Source organism: Pogona vitticeps, chromosome 3 (assembly GCF_051106095.1).
Source record: "Pogona vitticeps strain Pit_001003342236 chromosome 3, PviZW2.1, whole genome shotgun sequence".
NCBI lineage: Eukaryota > Metazoa > Chordata > Lepidosauria > Squamata > Agamidae > Pogona > Pogona vitticeps.
Genome location: NC_135785.1, coordinates 204005937 through 204024500, shown reverse-complemented (window position 1 = coordinate 204024500; position 18564 = coordinate 204005937). Strand labels below are relative to the sequence as shown.

Below are 18564 nucleotides of genomic sequence, written 5' to 3'. Positions count from 1 at the left end.
GAGAAAGGAAGGAAGGAAGGAAGGAAGAATAATTTTTAATCTGGTTAATTTTTATTGCATTTCTAGGCTTGTTTGCCTTTCCCAGATTTTGCACCCTCTACCTTATGATGAGTTCTGAGAAAGTTTGAAAGCCTGCCCTCTTTTGCAGCTATTTTGTTTGCTCCCTGGTAAAGGTAGTGCCCAACTGTGGACTTCAGATATTTCTGCTGTTCTCATCTTAAGCCCTATTTAGAAAAAAGTATTATGCCATTAGAATGCGTGGAATTAACCAGCTTTGAACAAACCAGTTAACACTCAGAGCTTTTCTTGTTGTTAAACAAAAAGTGTAGTGCTGAAAGGCGCTGGACCAGATGGTGGCACTTTTCAGTATAAAGATGTACGGTTAATTTCATGGAGACTCAAAAGTCACAACAACTTTGGTGACACCGAACACTATAATTGAGGGATGTGTTGGCACTATGGGTTAAACTGCAGAAGCCTCTGTGCTGCAAGGTTGGAAGACCAGCAGTCGTAAAATCGATTCCATGCGACGGAGTGAGCGCTAATCGCTTGTCCCAACTCCTGCCAACCTAGCAGTTGGAAAGCATGTAAAAATGCAAGTAAATAAATAGGTGCCACCACGGTGGGAAGGTAACAGCATTCTGTGTCTAGTCGCGCTGGCCATGTGACCACGGAAACTATGGACAAACACTGATTCTACGGCTTGGAAATGGGGATAAGCACCACCCCCTAGAGTCGAACACGACTGGACTAAATGTCAAGGGGAACCTTAACCTTTACCTTTTAATACCATCATTAAAATTCACAACTTTCTTGTTCACTAAATCAGAGCCTTCCAAGCTGATGTCCTCCAGAGATATTAATTATAACTTCCATATTTCAGTAGATAGGGAAAAAAGAGGTTTTGGACACTGTGATCACTTAGCCTGCAATTTTTAAAATTACTTGTAAGATTTATTTGAAGATAGAAAAACTTCCTGCATTATTATTGTCTCTCACCTGACATTCAGGGTCACCAAATCTACAGTTGAACTCTAAGACTTTAGGTCCATCTTTGGTGAGCATCAGCCCAGCGTACAAAACACCTGATTGAAAAGGCACAAGTTACTAAGAACATAAATGAGTGGTACAGCATATATTTTACATCTATGTTTAAAAAGAAGTTGCATTAGTGGAGGGACTTCTTGTTAGTGCACTGTCCTCTCACACCTCAGGGACATGAAGATCTTCTAGCCTCCACCCCCAAGTCAACAAGGTCCCAGACAGTGATAGGGGAACTGATGAGACAGCCCCAATAACAAAGTGAGAGAAACACACAATTGATGGTGGAGGAGGGACTCAAGGGGGGCGAGGGGGTGTAAAAGCTGGGAGGCAAGAGCAGAGTAGCAGGAAGGAAGAAGTGGAGGCAGGTTTCAAATAAGATAAAAAGACAGAGGAGAAAGTGTTCTGAGAAGGATGGGAATGGGTATGGAAAGAGGATTTTGACACCCAGGAGTGGGTAAGGTTGATGGTATCCCAAGAAGAGGTGGAAAGGCAGAGGCAGTATCATCCCCTATTGGGGAGAGAGGGCAGGAGGAGGAAAGAAAAGAGGAAGGAGTGAGAGAGGAAAGAACAAGAAGGAAGAAAAAAAGAAAGGGGACAGAGATGGACTCCTCCTCACAGACGTGGACTTCCTTCCCAGTGGGGGCCAGAGAAACAACTGCCAACTTGGGGGCAAGAGACAGTGGAACCCCAACTGAGAGACTTGGGGGAGATGACCCCTTGGCAGACCCCCTTCCCTGTTGGGAGTGGGGGAAGAGTTCAGACCTTACAAAGTTATTGTAGAGATGGTTGTTGGAAGACAGATGTTCCTTAGAGCTACCATTCTTGATCTCTTTTAGGGTATTTGAGCAGAGCCGTTTGTAGCTGGCAATTCCTGATCACTGTTCCTGCTTTCCCCTAAAACAGTCATCCTCTTTCTGGTGCCCTATAGATGCTTTGTACTGAAACGTCCATCCCCAGCCAGGGTGGGTGTGATGTGACATGTAGTAAAATACATCTGAAGCACATCAGGTTGAGGATAGCTGTCCTGCAGGAAAAAAGGATCCTGCATTTTCTACTTCCACAGTACAGGAAAGAGAGATTTGCAAACACCTGAGCCTGCAAACCATTTTAGTAGATACGGTGTATAAACAAAGCAGATCCACAAGCCAGTCAGCCTGGAGGAGCAGCCTGGTCTCAGCCTTCTGCCATGATAAAGGTTGGTGGTACAGCAGCAGTTATAGCAGTGGTCTCGTGGTGCCACTGGCTGCTGTGGGACAATGGAAATGAGGAAGGCTCGGATAATATGGGCCTGTCCTAAACAGAGGAAGGGCTGGGATAGCACAGACCTGCCTGGAATCAGCTGCTTTGATTCATCTGAAACATGTCACCTAACATCTGTTATTGGATGACAAATTCATTGGTTGAATTGTCTTGTTTTCCTGCTCTCTTTTTAGTTTCATGAATGAATGAATGAATGAATGAATGAATGAATGAATGAATGAATGAATGAATGAATGATTGAATGAATCTCCCACTTACCCACATAAGGAACACCCTCTTTCCTCATACCATCAACTGTTTTCTGGAGAATAGAATTCTTGATTTTCAGAAGCAGATCTTCGGACAGCTAATAAAGCAGCACAAAAAGTAGCACTTGTTAAGCGTATAAAACTAGCATGTAAGAATCAATGGCTCTCCACGTTTCTATCATTTCACAAAATTTCTGGGCAATATTAGGAGCAAAGAATATCTGAGTTCAACAGCAGAGCACACAGTCTCCATGCATTCTCTGGATCAACCCCCAAGCATCTCCAGCTTTTTAGACTACCTCATCCAACAGGGCTTGGCAAGATCTCCCTGTCCACTGCCTTGAAATACTGCTGCCAGACAATACTGGGCTAAGTGGATTAATGATCCAGTGCTTGCCCATGCTTGAGGCATCCTGCGAATTGTAGTCCCAAAAATTCTGGATCTGTCTCAATATGAGATAGCTTCATATTATACATCTGACTGATTTACAGCTTTCTTTCTTTTTCAAAACATGTCTTGAGACAGCTATATATTTCTTCCATGGTTGTTGTGGGTTTATCGGGTTCTTTGGCTGTGTTCTGAAGGACCTTCAGAACACGGAAAAGAACCCAAAAAACCCACAACAACCATCAGATCCCGGCCGTGAAAGCCTTCAAGAATACATTTCTTCCATCTCCCAAATTAGCCACATCACTGATGCTCTGTAGGAATGAATAGTCTTTAATACAGGAAAACTGTACGACATGCATTTTACCTGAGGTGCTGGAGCATATGCACCCATGCCTCCAGTGTTTGGTCCCTGATCTCCGTCCATTAAACGTTTGTGATCTTGGGCTGGGGGCATAGGGGCAACTGTGACACCATCCGTGAAGCACAAACACTATGATAAAAACAAGAACTAGGATAACGCCAAGTTCACAGAACAATGCTTAGCAACAGACATTGATTTCCATGCTATTTCTAAGTAGTACCCAGCTCAAAGTGAAAGACAGCCTCATGTTCAAAGTTATTCACCTTTTAATGCCATTAGCATTAATCTAAAACAAGGGTCTCCAAACTTTTCACCATGAGGGCCACACCAGATATTTTAAACATTTTTGAGGGCCAAAGGAACATGAGTGGATGCATGTAACTCTCCTTCCATGAGTGGAGGCTCCTTCCACTCATGGAGTGACTACAATGGACCCCTCCATTATGTTATATACTTACAGAAACCTCTTCTCCTTCAAGAAGTTCCTCAACAACAACTGTTTCTCCGGCTGCTCCAAAAGTTTTATCCTGTGCCAAAAAATTCATACAGATCTTAGCTGTAGAATTGACATTTATAACACTATTACAAAACACAGGCTGCCTGATCTATTAGCAGAGACAGAACATGTTTTCCAACATGTTCTCCATCATCTCCTTCAGAAACCCATTTCCTTGTTCAAAACGCTTCCTTCTTTTTAATGCTAGTGAAATCACCATATCTTCTTTCATAACTTTCTTTTATTTCCAATTCCATGCTGAAACTCTTTCAGAACGAAACAAATTATTCTGAGTTGTGAGATAAAAAGCTAACACTTTTTAAAACTCCTGTCTGCTATCTGGGGCCTTCCCATCTCCCACCATTCCAGGCCAAGGGTGATGGGAACTGTAAATTTAAAACCTCTGGAGGACTCTGGTTAAGAAAGCTGCTTTAAACTACATTTCTACACATCATTAGTAGCTCAGTCATTATGAGTGCTTACTCAAAAGGAAGTTCCACAGTTTTCAATAGAGTTATCTCAAAGATACACGTATGCAAGATCAAAGCAGAAACTACTGCCTCATGAGCAATTTAAAGAATACATGACATTTAAACCCAGTTCAAAAGCATTTAGTTCTGTTTTGATGTTCTTTTTCTTTAACTCTCACACAGTAAGATAAAAATATTGCATCAAATTATTTTTGGGGTTTTTTTGTCTCGTGGGCCACGATGTCAGTGTATTGAGGGTTTACAGATATTGTGAAGATTAGTAGTTAGGGTTAGAGAAAACGCACCTCTGGTACTTCCCAACCTCAATGTAGAAATTGTGATTTCCCTTAAATGGGACCAACCTAGTGCCAACTAGAGTCTAGGAACTCATATCACTCCTGCTTTACTACATTATGGGGCACCAAAAAAGGACAAAGGATATATTTTTGTCCTAATACATTCCGTGGCTACAACAAGAATGTATCCAAATGACAAAAAGCAATAGCTTTGCTCATCTGTTGTTGAGGTGCTAAAAAACACCACAACCCTGAACATGACAAGTAGCTGAAATTTGGGGAAATTTATTGCATTTGTTAGGTGATTATGTGGTGGAATGTGTACCTTGTAGATCTAGTTCTGTGTGCGTCCTTCAACCAGACATAATCCTTAGGGACTGAAATGTCTCATCCTGGGGTTCTATCTTAAATATAGGTCATTAAAGGATGTGCGCATTTTAATACTGGCATGTTCCTTACTTACTTGCATTATTTCATGCACAGCATTGCATGCCTCTCCTTTGTTGGCAGCCACAATCACACCTTTTCCAGCAGCTAGGCCACTTGCCTTGACCACTAGGGCTGGGAAAGTTGCACTGGAAGAAAAAATGGAAAAAGATTTATTTATTTATTTATTTATTTATTTATTTATTTATAGCCCGCCTATCTAGTCATTTCGACCACTCTGATTAAAAAGGGATTCTATATCAATTCTAAGGTCTGAATATACTTCGAAATTAAGGAAAATGGAACAGAATTAACAAAACAGTTCTGTTAACTCTGGAAAGATGTACCTGTTAATAAAAGCACATGCTTCTTCCGCATTAATGAAAGCTTTCCATTTTGCTGTTGGGATGCCATGACGGTCAAAAAAGGCTTTGGAAAAGCTCTTACTGGACTCTAGCTGAGCTGCCTTTTTGGTAGGACCAAAACATCTCACACCAGCTGCAGTGAGGTCATCAACAATTCCTGGCAACCAAAATATCTCAAAATTATATAAGTTGTCAAAATAGGTAAATGGCATATAATTATACACATTAACTGTGATAGCAGTTTCCCCAAACACTAAATCTTATGTAACCAAAACCAGCACAATTCATGCTGTAGGCTAAGAGGAAATCAAAGTTGAGGGGTAATACAAAAACGTCCAGTAAAGATGGAGCCAGATTAGACAACAAGAAGCTTCTGGCACCTTAAAAGATGAAAGCGGGAACCTGAGTGTTATCCTCCACTGACAATGTTCTGCCTGATTTCTGGCTTTACCCTGTGCAAGTAGAAAATAACCCGCTGGAAAGAACAGAGCTTGTGCAAGGACAGAAGATGTCACAAATGGCTGTTCTGTGAGTGGATCAGGTGTCTGGCCTAGACGTTTTATTAAATAAAAGCTTTTGTGGACTCCAGTCCATTGCATCAGATGGTCTGCAATCACAAAAGTTTATACCAAGTAAAACTTTTCAGTCTTTATGGTATCAGAACGATCTTTGCTGTTTTTGCCACCACATACTAATACAGCTACACCTCTTCCAGAGAAATATGAGCATGTTTAATGGCCACAAAATGCCGGCCGAGTTCTGGAGCAAGATGGAGAAATGGCCAGAAAAAGTAAGGAGAGAAAGGAAAATGAACGGACCATCCTGGGAAAGGGCAGTGCTGTCTGCGTAGAACCCTGAACAGGTACACATCCCAATGCAACATTCTGTTGTGGTTCCTACCTGGAGCTCTGACTCCTGCTGTTTTCTTTAACTTCATGCCCAGCCTGCCTAGCCCAAACCTGGGATGAGATTTACAGAGACGTCTATGACTCTTGGTGATGGCAGCAACCAGAAATACTCCGTAGCTGAAAATCACAACTGCTTAATAATTGTCTCAGCTTCCTGAGTATTGTATGGATTAACCATTTCTTCTGATAGAAGAACTGTTCTGCACGGCACACATGCCAGTTAACGTACGTGCACATTCTGTAGACATTCAGCTCTCAGTATGTAGAAGCTATAAATGTTTATTTTAAGATTTACCATGATTATTGAAAGGGAAGTCATTCATGGGGAACTTGCCAAAAGAAAATATCCTCCTTCCCTTTTTAGACATACCTGCAGCAAGAGGAACCTCTGGGCCAACCACTACAAGTCCAATCTCCTGGTCTTTACAGTACTTGGAGAGAGCAGCATGATCACTGATTGAAATAACTGTTAGTAGGGGGAGAGAGAGAGAAAAATCAGATCTGTTGCAATTAGAAGAGAACATCCAGTGCTTATGTTCTTTCCCTGTGCCTTCTTGCAAATGCCTCTGAGAGGCACTCTCAAAATATTCCACTGTAGTAAGTTGAATTGGGGGACAAACTAGCTGTAACGCCATTCACACATTTTAGCAATTGTGTGAATGATTTTTTAAATGGAAATTGCACAGATGTGCCCCCATCCCCATTCAAATTTAACCTTAGTGAGGGAAAGAGGTAGGACAACTTAAACTTGACCGGCGCAGAGCAAGTCAAACCCTTAATGCTCCCTCTGAAAATGCAGACTTTTCAGACGCTTGATTGTCAATGAACAGAAGATTAATGGAGTCAATCTAGGTAAGGAAATTGTGAAAATACTGTAGATATATAATATATTGAAAACTATTAAGTTTATAGCAGACAAGAGTGGATGGGAGGAATTAAAATCATATTCATACTTTTTAATCATATTAAAAATCATATACCGTATTTTTCGCTCCATAAGACGCACCTTTCCATAAGACGCACCAATTTTTTAGGAGAAGAAAACAGGAAAATATAATCTGTTTTCTTCGCTCCATAAGACGCACAGACTTTCCACACCCATGTTTTGTGGGAAAAAAGTGAGTCTTACGGTGCAAAAAATACAGTAATTAAAAATCACAACCTGAACTGGGGCAACAGTGGAGGAAAGGGTTCAAGCCGCTGTATTTCCACAATGGATCTAAAAAGCTAACTACTGTATTAATTGGGCAAATAGGACCACTGTTAATTTAGTCCTAAAGAAATGTTGTGTAGTCCAAGACTGTACAAGGAGTTTCCTGCCTGGTTTAAATCCTACCATTAGCTGGATCTCTCTGGTAATGGGCAAGCAGCAAATGAATTCTTCAATGTCATACTGCATGACATGAGCTCTGGAGTCAGTGTTGTATGGGGTTAGAGTGACAGACTGACGGAGTTGAGAAATATAGGTTCCCATTTCTACTGAGTGATGTTGGACCCCGGATTTCTCTTTCTCCATCTGCTCTGCTTCCCCTGGTCGTTGAAAGGAGAGACTAGTGGTGGTGAGAATGAGGTGAGTGACATTGAGCTCGCTGGAGAGAAGACAGGTAAATAATCAATATAGGTGCTCAATTTTTGTTTCTGAATTACACTTCCTTGAATTCTCCAGGCAGCTTTGTCACTCACCATGCCTCCTTGGGAAGTCTGGGATTTGTAATCTGAAAACACACCTTTCCATACTAATTATAACAATAAGCACTCATAATAACAATAAATGTTTATATCATGACAAAATTAGTTTACAAGGTTTATTTTTATAAAGTGTGTGCTGCTTATGGTATATAATGCACCCTCTGGGCGGTTTAAAAGTTAATTATGAAGGCTACACATTGTAGTACTCGCAGCAAGCTGGGTACTCAATTTACTGAGCTCGGAAGGATAGAAAGCTGAGTGAACCTTGAGCCGGATACCTGGGATTGAACTTGGATCACGAGCAGAGTTATGGCTCCAGTACTACAGTTAACCACTGTGCCATGAGGCTCCTTTCAATAATTGGAAATGTTCTTAGTCGAGGGGCACAGAAAGTCCCATATCAACTTGAGTCAATAAATACTAGGTCACTGATTAGACCCCACCAGGCTGCCATTAAGCCTTAGTTCTACATGAAATCTGGCAAAATACCCTTGATGAAAAGGTACAATGTTGAAAATAAAGACAGCAAGGGCTGCCCCAGTTTTTAAAAGGGAGCTGCTAGGGATACATTCATTTTAAGAAGCAATGTTACTTTGCTGCCGCCACCCCTCCCCAGAGCATTCACCTACAAGGAAAAAAAACCTTCATAATTTTAAAGAAGAGTCCAGAAAAACAACATTAGTTCCTGTCTTTTATCAACAGCAAACAAATCCAAAGTCTAACTGGGTCATGTGAGCCAACTGGCAAAGGAAATTGCCGTCCTCCCCTCTGTTTCTCCATGACAGGTATTGGGCAGTTACGAGGGGTGTTTCAAATACAGAAAACTTTCACCCCTTGGCAAACATATGTTCTGCTGTTTCACCAGCTTTGCATATTTAACCTGAAGTGCTTTTTTTGCCTTCTGTGATGTCATTGCTGATGTGGGTTTCACAACTCCGGGATGGGAGACGGGTCTTTTATTTCAGGATGGTATGGGAACTCACATTTCACAAAAAGTAAAATGTAAAGTATAAATCCTGCTTCCTAATTTTAAGAAAAATTCTGCAGGGTGACAGTTAATACTGATCTCTATTGGTTGAAACTCATGAGTAGATACAGCAGAGTTTATCTTTTGTAACCAAACTAGTGGTTTGCAAGGTGACTTCAGGAATATGCATTTTAGCTAATTATAAAATAAAGCTAGGATTTATGATAAGTAAAAGTGTATTACAACCACAGTCAATCAGTTCAAATTATATGTGCAGGCTCTAATATTCTGCTTTGCACATTCGATACATTTTGAGTCATGCCGGAGGCTGAATGGCAACACAAATCCCACTGAAAGCACTTCTGTGTGGAAGAATAACATGTTTCTGGAAGACCAATGGAATTAGCATCTGGTCTCTGTTGCAAGGTCCACAAGCAAACCAAACAGCTGTGGTTGCCAAGACATGATTCTTCCACTCAAGACTGGAGTTTTATCCCCAACCACCAATGGTATACTAGAGCCAGGGTTTGAAAGGTTGATGTTCTGGGATCTTCTGATTAACAGGGGCTCTGACATCATCTGCCAGCCTCCTCAGACTTTCCTACCCCATCTGAGCTTAGCCACAATGTTCGTTGTAGCTGAGAGCGACACTGATTTTCTCAGGAACAATACATTATTGTAAGCAATCTTTCTCGCATTCCAAGACATTAGAGGATGATCTGGTGTTCAATGAATAACTGAGAGGCCTTAAAATTATAAAATATCTGCTCCTCATTTGTTGGCATGGGCAGATCCAGCCACTTGTATTTTTTATTCTCTTATTTCAGAGTCGCTTGTTGTCGAGACTTCATAATGAGCATCCACACTTTGAAATTTACCACTACAACACTGTTCTTGATTTTATGCTATGCTTCCAAAGGGGATCAAGTTAGGGATAATTTTCTTTTCTTCTCATCAGTCTAAAGCCTGTGTAGTTAATCTCACTGTGAAGAGCACAGGAAAGCATCATCCTCTTCCCCAGCATGGAGCTGTGGTGGGGAAGGCTTCATCCCAACAGCTGCACTGCTCGCAGAAGATGTTTGAAAGGCCTCAAGAGGATAATTGTAAGAATGATCGCTACCCACTTTCTCCAACTCTACAGTAAGGAAAAAGGGCTAGCTCAGTGGTTTAGGTCTCTGGCTACAGAGTCAGAGGCTGGGAGTTTCATTATCCACTATCTGACAAGGGTGAACTCGATGATCCATAGGGTCCTGTAAAACAGCTCTGCGGTTCTGGGATGACGACAATTCTAAGTGTCCCAAGTTTCAAGGAAGTGCAGCAACATAGCAAAACAAGAGGGCATCATCCCTGCTGGAAGGTAATTGGGGAGCCCTGGAAGCCTAAGACAATGGTGAGTGCAACTGTCATCCTGATCTCCAGGTCCATGGCCAGGAGGAATATGGGAGCTTGCCAGTGGGCAGCCAAATGCCCACAATGTATAGAAAATGCAGTTGTTCCTCTCCCCTTCTTGTAGAAAACATTCAGATATCCAGATCTTGTTCTGTGGCCAGGGTGCTTATCTCTCATGCAGGAGTGGCTTATGGGCCCAAACATTTCGGGGCAGGGGAACCCTTGTCCCAGTCATGTGCTATCCAAGCTCTCACTCTGAAAATTTTAGCTGAAACAGAAAGGTCCTATTTAACATTGGTCTGCCGCCAAATTGCTCTTCCTCCATTGGAAAAGTAAGGCTGCAATTTAAGAAGAGGCAATATGGTTTTCTTCGCAATCCTTTCTATGTAAAGAATGAGTTATTCTAAGCTATTCAAGAGGCAATCAGATGATCTTTTCAGACTTAGGGCACGGAATAAAAATCTTTGTCACTATATTTACTGAATTATAATTGATTCCCTTTCCTAGTAATCTTGTGTCCTTCACATGACAAGTATTACAACTAAGTTGATTATGTTTTCACTCATATTTTAAGAAACTCCTATTTGTATTCCAAACAAAAAAGACGTGACAGAGAGTTCGTTTATATTTTAGGAAACTCTAAATAATATAAATATCAAGGAAAAATATTGATTGTTTAAAAGCTTTAAAGCATGGAATGTAGCAGGTATAATGACCTAATATCAATATATTGTTCAAAATTAAGCAGGGTGGATTTGATTTAAATCAAATTGATTTAAATTAGATTTTAAATTTAAAAATTGGGTTTTGATTATTTAAATCAACTGATTTAAATTTTATTTTTAAAAAAATCTCTGATTTTTATCCACGGTGGAAGTATGTTCCACTGGCTTGAGCCATGATAGGATTTTTTGAATTGCAAATCTTATTATCCTACCTTGTAAGAGGCTATAACAATTGTAATATCAAGCATTGGGAGGAACATAAGTTCCCAAATCCTGTTTCAAAACTAAACTTGATTCCATGCGAAAGTTTTAAAACATACTTTAAATGATTTTCATGTATCTATGGCCTGGTAACACATAATTCATGCTTGAATGTTGAAGATGTTTTTGCTGCTCTACCAATTTCCCAAGACCTTTTAAATATATATATTTAAATATATATTTAAATCTATACTATATAGAGAGTATATATATATATATATAGTATAGAAGCCATGGACCCACAGAAGAGAAATAATAACATGTAGCTGTCAGGTATTATATATTTTGAAGACAGAATCTGTTCGAACAAGCCAATCATGTTAATAAGTTATTTCAAATTTTAAAAGCCATCTTTCAAAGAACTAGGTCAAAAATTGGTATCTCTCATGGGACATACCAAATATGTTCATATGTGCTATCACACTATGGCTTGACCTTGCGAACAGCTGCCATGAAGAATTCCACACTCATGTTAGGTGATTAGCAAATGAGAACAGCAAAAGGCAGTGCTGAAAAATATCGACACAGGTTGAAAAAATGTATAGTTGTGTACATTTACTTTATTTATCATTTTTTACAAATAAGGGTCATGATGTCTTGTTCAGACAAAACCACAAATTATGATTTGTGGCAGACCAAGATCAGAAATTATTAGCCACTCCAGGGAGGAAGGAATATGAACATCACAAGACTCACTGTTGTATGATACCTGAAAAATCTCTTCAAGCAAGAAATATTGATGGGTTCGCCAGTATGAGGGGTGGTGGTATTATTATGAATGGACCATTAAGAGCCATTAGCTTAGAAAATAATTCCTTTTGGAGGAGGTAGAAACTGTCAGAATAGATTTGTTTTACATACTAGATTGATAAGGAGGATACATTTGGGGACTCTTTATCTTTATTTGTGGCTATTTATCTTATAATGCTGTCACCAGTTCAAAATCTACTGCTACTCCACAGCAGATGGCAGAGGAAAATCACCCTGCCTGTCAAGGCCCTTGTATTTCCTCCAGATGTTTTCTGAAAGGTTGGAAGATTCTCTGGAGGGGGGGCAGGGTTTGGGGAGCTGAGGGAGAAGGGAAACTCTAACTCCACTTGCATGAGAAGATGTTATATGTAAGGGAAACAAGAACTGCCAGTTGGGGGCAGTGGACAGACTTGCCAGATTAGGACTCAGGAGACCCGGGTTTAAATCCCCCTTGGTCATGAAAACTCACTAGAGGGAAACACTGGTAAAACCATTTCTTCAGTATTAAATATCTCACATACCTGGATAAAGCCAACTAGGATTGCCAAAATTCAGATGCAATTTGATGGCACATAACAAACAAAACAAAACAGAACTTGGAGACAACCTCCACATCTTATCATAACTCACAAGGAATCTCTACAAAAGTCCAGAGAGGTCAAATCATTAATTAACCACAGTGCAAGCTGACAATTTAATGTGAAACAGAAACATCAAGCGGCTGCTTTTCAGTTGAGAGAAAGCTGTCACCAAATGAACCGTATCTCTCCAAAGGGCAGTGAGGCAGAGGGGCATATGTAGCAGTTATGAATATAAAACTGAACTAGCCATGGCTTGAAAAGAGGCTGGGATATTCCTGTGGCCTTCTGGGTGCTGCTGGACTGTGCTTCTAATCATCTTGTTTATGCAGGCTGGCATCAGTTGGAGGCTGTGGTCTGGCCATAACTGGTGGTCTGCAAATTCTCCACTTCTGCTTTGGAATGACTGATATTCCCAGGAAACAAATGTGGGGGCACTAGTTCTGGTTGCTATCAGGAACTTCTGAGCTCTAATTTATGGCTCTGCCAGACATAACTTGGGGTGGGTGAAGTCAGAGGTTGTATACCAGAAGCAGGCATCGGTGGTGAGTCAGAGGGGGCAATGAACTACTCCCAGGATGCTCCAGGGCTGCAAAGACTATTAAGAATGCAACCTTCTCTGTAGAAGTAAAAAAAAATTGAAGTGGCCACGGATCACGGATCTGCTTTCAGTTTTGAAAAGCAGGAATTTTTGTGAGCTAAATAGTAGGGGCATATAAGGGGTTATGGCCTATTAAAAAGGTGTATCTCCTGGAGGATCCAGGAACATAAACACATCTTTTTTCGGGAGTGAGTTACAGGCAGAGGAATGGGGGTGGGCAGAGGATTGGGAAACACTATGTCCACCTATGCTGTATATATCAGTAATAGTAACCTCTGCCCTTTCTAGTTGTTTCTCTCCTTCTGTCTTTCACTTTTTAATGTCGCCACACATATAAAATACCTCTCAAGGTTATTCAAGGGTCCTGCTGAGCTAGGATGAGGGCTCTCTTTTAAATATGACACATATAAAAGAGAGGCACATATGAAGGTATTTTCTGAGAATGTCTCCTATACAACCTTAAAAAGAGAACTGATGACATGCCATCTACTTGTCATTCTGTGCCTGATCCATAACTAGCCAGCTAGTGTAGGCTCAAAGAAAAACAATTAATGGGAATGTTAATGCCAATTTACTTCTGCAATGGCTAGGAATCCATCACTATCAGTGGAAAGGGTTGGCACATTCAGCATCCTGTGCTCAGAAATAATATCAACCCTCCACCCCAGAGGACAGTGATGCAAAAAAAGTGCCGGACAGGGCTACCCAAACCTTTGAGTGGCTGGAGCAGTTATCTTATGAGGAAAGTTTACAGTGTCTGCAGTGTTTTGGAAATGGTGAAGGGAGATGTATAAATATAAAATGAGCCAGTGTGTGGAGGACGTTGAGGGAATTGGAGTCATCCAGTAAAACAGAATAGTAAGATATTCAAGAGATATAAAAGACAGACAAAAGGAATTATGTATTATCAGGACTTACGAAAACTGAGGAATTTGCCATCTCAAGATGAAACTGATGGTCACCAGCTTGAAAAGGGGAGATTAGGCAAAGTCATGGAAGATACAGTTTTCAAGAGCAGCTAGTGAGGATGCCTATATGCCACCTCCAATATCACAAGGCAAGCATATCTCTGTATATCAGGTGCTGGGGAACACAAGAGCGTGGGTATGTTGCACTCCTGCTTGTGAGCCCCCAAAGACTTATGTGGTTGACCAGAATGTGGGACACGGACAGTCTTTGGTCTAATTCAGCCAACCTCTTTTCTGGTTCTGCTCATCTCAAGATATTTCATAGTTTTCTTCAATTACCTGAATTAGAGATTTTCCCATCATTTGCTGTTCCGGCATTTCCTGGAGCGACCAGAACCTGCTTCACCTGTGGAGACTGTGCCAATTTCCAAGCCAGAGCGTGTTCTCTGCCCCCACTGCCAATCACAAGCACTCGAACTGCCATCTGAATGTGCAGAAGCAAGAGATAAAATAGTATCAGATGTTATACCCTAAGCAAGGTTTTTAGTAGCATCATTTGCCTCACTGGTGTTATCACGTTACCAATATATATTTTACATGATAAATTTTGGCTTTGCTTTTCCATCTGTTGATAGATCCTACTAGAAAAAAAGAACCAAAGTACAGTACATCGAACTAACTTTCCTCACAGGTTTCCCGCAGTTTACGTAGTTACTTATGCCAAACCTTTAGGTTTTGTTAATTTATGACTGATCCCACCCTATATTACATATGTATATTTCAGTGCCATGAGTCTTGCTTAGCAATACCCTTTGTTACCCTTAAACACACTGTGGCATATAAGGGTACTATCCAACACAAAGCCACAATTTCAGGATTCAGGGCAGGCTAAATAATTTTTAATGTACTGTAATTCTATCCATATCTACTCAGAAGTGAATACTATTAGTATTCACATAATATTTGTGTGTAATTTGCCACAGCTAATTGTGGCTAATGGATAAAGTTCCAGGTTGTGTCTCAGTTGTATCAGCTCTTGTGGTTGAAAATGCAACAGAGATGCATCCTTGCACCTCATCATTTAACCATGCCAAGCTATATAAATACTAACATAATTCTGGCCATTGAGTTGAATACAGTATAGTCGGAAGGAAGCAGATACAAAATTGGAACCTTAATGGCATGGGGCAAAAAATGCCTGCTCCCACCAAGGTCTACCCGGATCACCCGCGCGAATCAGGAGGTGAGGCTGAGGAGCCTGACACTGAGAGAGGCCTGGAAGGAAAAGACACGAAACCGGGCCTTCTCAGCGGTGGCTCCTCGCCTCTGGAACAACCTCCCTTCAGAGATTCGTGCGGCCCCTACGCTGGGAATCTTTAAAATCCAATTAAAAACATGGTTGTACATCCAGGCCTTCCCTCTAGTCAATACCTGATTTCTTTTCTATTCCTTCTTATTTTATTCTCACTTTATTTTATTTTATTGTAACTGTATCAAATGATTACGTAATGTTCTTGTGTTTTATTGTTTTATCCTATACTGGAAGCCGACTAGAGTGGTCGAATAGACCAGATAGGCGGGGTATAAATCAAATAAATAAATAAGTAAGTAAGTAAGTAAGTAAGTAAGTAAGTAAGTAAGTAAGTAATAAATAAATAAATAAATAAATAAATAAATAAATAAATAAATAAATAACAGCAAAGTTAAAACCCCTCCTTTTACATATTCTCTGCATTCAGTTTTAATGGGAGCAGTGCCTGTTCAGGGGGGAAATTAGGCAATTACTTTTGGTATCCCATAGAAACTAGAAAAATGGATTCTTTTAAAGCACCTTGATCTATAGCTTCAAGCTACGGGAAGGGGGAATTGGAGGAAATTATTCTTCATGTTGACAGACTGTCTTTGCTATGGAAGCCTGTATATAGCCCTGAGGAGGATACTGGCCACGGTGCAGAAAAAGACACTCTAATCTCTATTCCATAATAACAACTTTGAGTATAGCAGATTTTAAATCTGCAACATCATCATGTAGGTCTTTTGAAAAAAACCCAAAACTCATTTTAACAATAAAATCCCTCAAAAATTCAAATTAATAAAAAATCTGTTTAAGTTATTTTACATAATTGATCTTTATCTATTCTGTTTCCAAGCTCTGCTGAAACACTGAGATTTAAGTTAATCATGATTTCATTGGGCCTGCACTACATATGACTGGGTTGTATCCAATCTCATGAGGGAAAGTAACTATAAACTGCAACTTTTTTTTCTGCAAGGAATATTGACAGTTAGAAATAAACCTTTGAAAATAAAGATAGGACTTCTCTCTCTCCATGGTCTTGCAAACAGTTCCATGGTTAGTCCGCTCTGTTCTTTAACAGTGAGGATGTAATCTTTGACAAACAGAGCTGAGATTAAAAGGAAGCTGTTAGGCAGAGATATTACAGAGTGTAAAGCTGCAGTTCAGTATATCAGCTTTCCCCAACCCTCAGCCATGCTGGATAGAGGATGAGAGATGTAGTCCTGGAGAAGGTTTGGAAACACTTGTATATCTGCTCAGCTGTTCCATAAAACTAAATGGGACATAATTGTGCTTAGACATACATAATGTTACTCTGTAAAGCCGCAAATCCAAAGCACACTTACTTGAGACTCTCTGGATTTTGCTTCAGAATAAATCATAAAAGCCACAAACTGCACATTCCACCATATAAGCCCATAGGGATGACAAAGGAGATACTCCTGGTTGCTGGTGTGAGATACAGAGGAAACTACAGTACAAAGGTCACAGTTTACACCAAGTGCAGTTACTCTCTGGGATCTAAAATGGACAGAATGTCTATGATTTGAAATTTAAGAGGAAGACGGACTGTGTATAATGTTAACATAAAATACTAAATTTTATGATATAGAGCAAAAAACAGATACAGAAATTATTTATATAGTAAATGATTTGAATCATTACTAAATAGAAAATAATATATGCTACTCTCTGAATTCCAAACATCTATATTTGTTAGAGAAATTCTGTTAAAAATAACTCCTGAATTCCTGCAGGGTTAAGTATGTAAATCAATTTTCCTCCAGATAAATACATTTGAAGCTGTCATGCAATAGCAAGAGTATCAGAAGAAATTGTCTGTTTTTGAGGATTAAAGAAACCATTCTGTTACAACTGGAGTTAGAGGCTAATACAATGACAATGTACTTACTGTGATCTAGACAGTGGCAAAGGAGGGAGAGGGCTTTCCCAACAGACAACCCCCCAAAAAAGGAAAGAAAAGAACAGCCTCCAGCTGTAAGTATATCAAAACCTCATTGACTGACAGTGAGCAAGCAACCAATGAACAGAAGAGTCCAATTTAGCATGCATAAAAAAGAGGGTGGTTAGAAGTGGTCACTGACATGTGATTTCACTAGCCTAGATAAGATCATTATCTTAGTAAAAGAGTCAAACTAAAAATTAAGCATCTTCTCTTACCACTTTTTAAATTCCAAGTAACCATACAGCTGGTTCTACATGCCCATGTCAAGCCCTCCTGATGTCACCAATCAACATTTTTGAAAAACTGCAAAAACCTTCAAAATAATACCTGTGGCGTCAGCGACATCATGGGGGGGGGGAAGAGGGAAAGACACTGAAAATCCTATGGGGGGCTTTCAGCATGTCTGAAACAAGTCTTTGGATGCCAGCTATACAGTATTTTATTACATGTAAACGCTGGAAACTGCTTTAGGTATCCAGGGCATCACCTCCAGCCCTCTAGCCTACTAAGAGTGAAACTAGCCTTATAAATAAAATTGAATGTGTGTGTCAGTCAGAAAATAAGCAACCCACCCTCTAGAGTCCTAGCATATCCATACATAGAGCAGTTCCTGCTGTCTAAATTTGTGGTCTTTTCCAAATGTCCCAGTGGCCTTGGAAATTGCATAGAAAATGAAACAAATGGCTGCATCTTAGTTTCAGAGGAGGAGGTATTTTCTCCATAGCAGCTACATTTGTATCCAAGAAAAAAAAACAGAAACAAAGAAAAGGTGAATTTGTTCTTTTCACTTACAGTATCTCCAAAGTATTCTCAATAAGTGACTCATGAACCAAAACAGTATTAAAAACTAACTTAGTCATTAGACTCAGGAGCGAGAAGAGGACTAATAGCTTTATGCCTGAACTGGGTATAAGAGTACTTGGACATATTACTTTTTGGACTGCAACTCTCAGAATACTGTACCATGGTCAAACATGACCATCTTGCAGGATATGTTATTCAGGGAGTTGCAGTCCCAAAAAGTAATTTGTCTAAACTCTGAATCACGAGAACATGTGTAAGAAGAAATTTGTTGCTTTCTTGGCCTCACCTCCCATGGATTAGCCCTGCCCTCTAAATGCTTGATTGTTACAGGGCAGTATGAAGACCCCATGTACTATACTTTTTC

General features: G+C 40.1%; 1 protein-coding gene across 6 annotated transcripts in view; it reads right to left on the bottom strand.

Annotated features, from left to right (window-relative positions):
* The window catches only part of GART (phosphoribosylglycinamide formyltransferase, phosphoribosylglycinamide synthetase, phosphoribosylaminoimidazole synthetase), a 42309-nt gene that overhangs the window by 21757 nt on the left and 1988 nt on the right, over nt 1-18564 (bottom strand). For 3 of the 6 annotated variants that reach the window (XM_072994103.2, XM_078388902.1, XM_078388903.1), the window contains exons 2-9: nt 14473-14617; nt 6636-6731; nt 5340-5514; nt 5030-5141; nt 3763-3831; nt 3308-3433; nt 2563-2650; nt 1000-1085 (exon numbers count right to left, since the gene is read on the bottom strand). In XM_072994103.2, coding sequence (XP_072850204.2) covers nt 1000-1085; nt 2563-2650; nt 3308-3433; nt 3763-3831; nt 5030-5141; nt 5340-5514; nt 6636-6731; nt 14473-14617 — 897 coding nt within the window. Of the gene's footprint in view, nt 1-999; nt 1086-2562; nt 2651-3307; nt 3434-3762; nt 3832-5029; nt 5142-5339; nt 5515-6635; nt 6732-14472; nt 14618-16776; nt 16902-17342; nt 17483-18564 lie in introns of those variants that run through there. The other 3 variants (XM_072994099.2, XM_072994101.2, XM_072994102.2) reach the window with 3 other exon arrangements.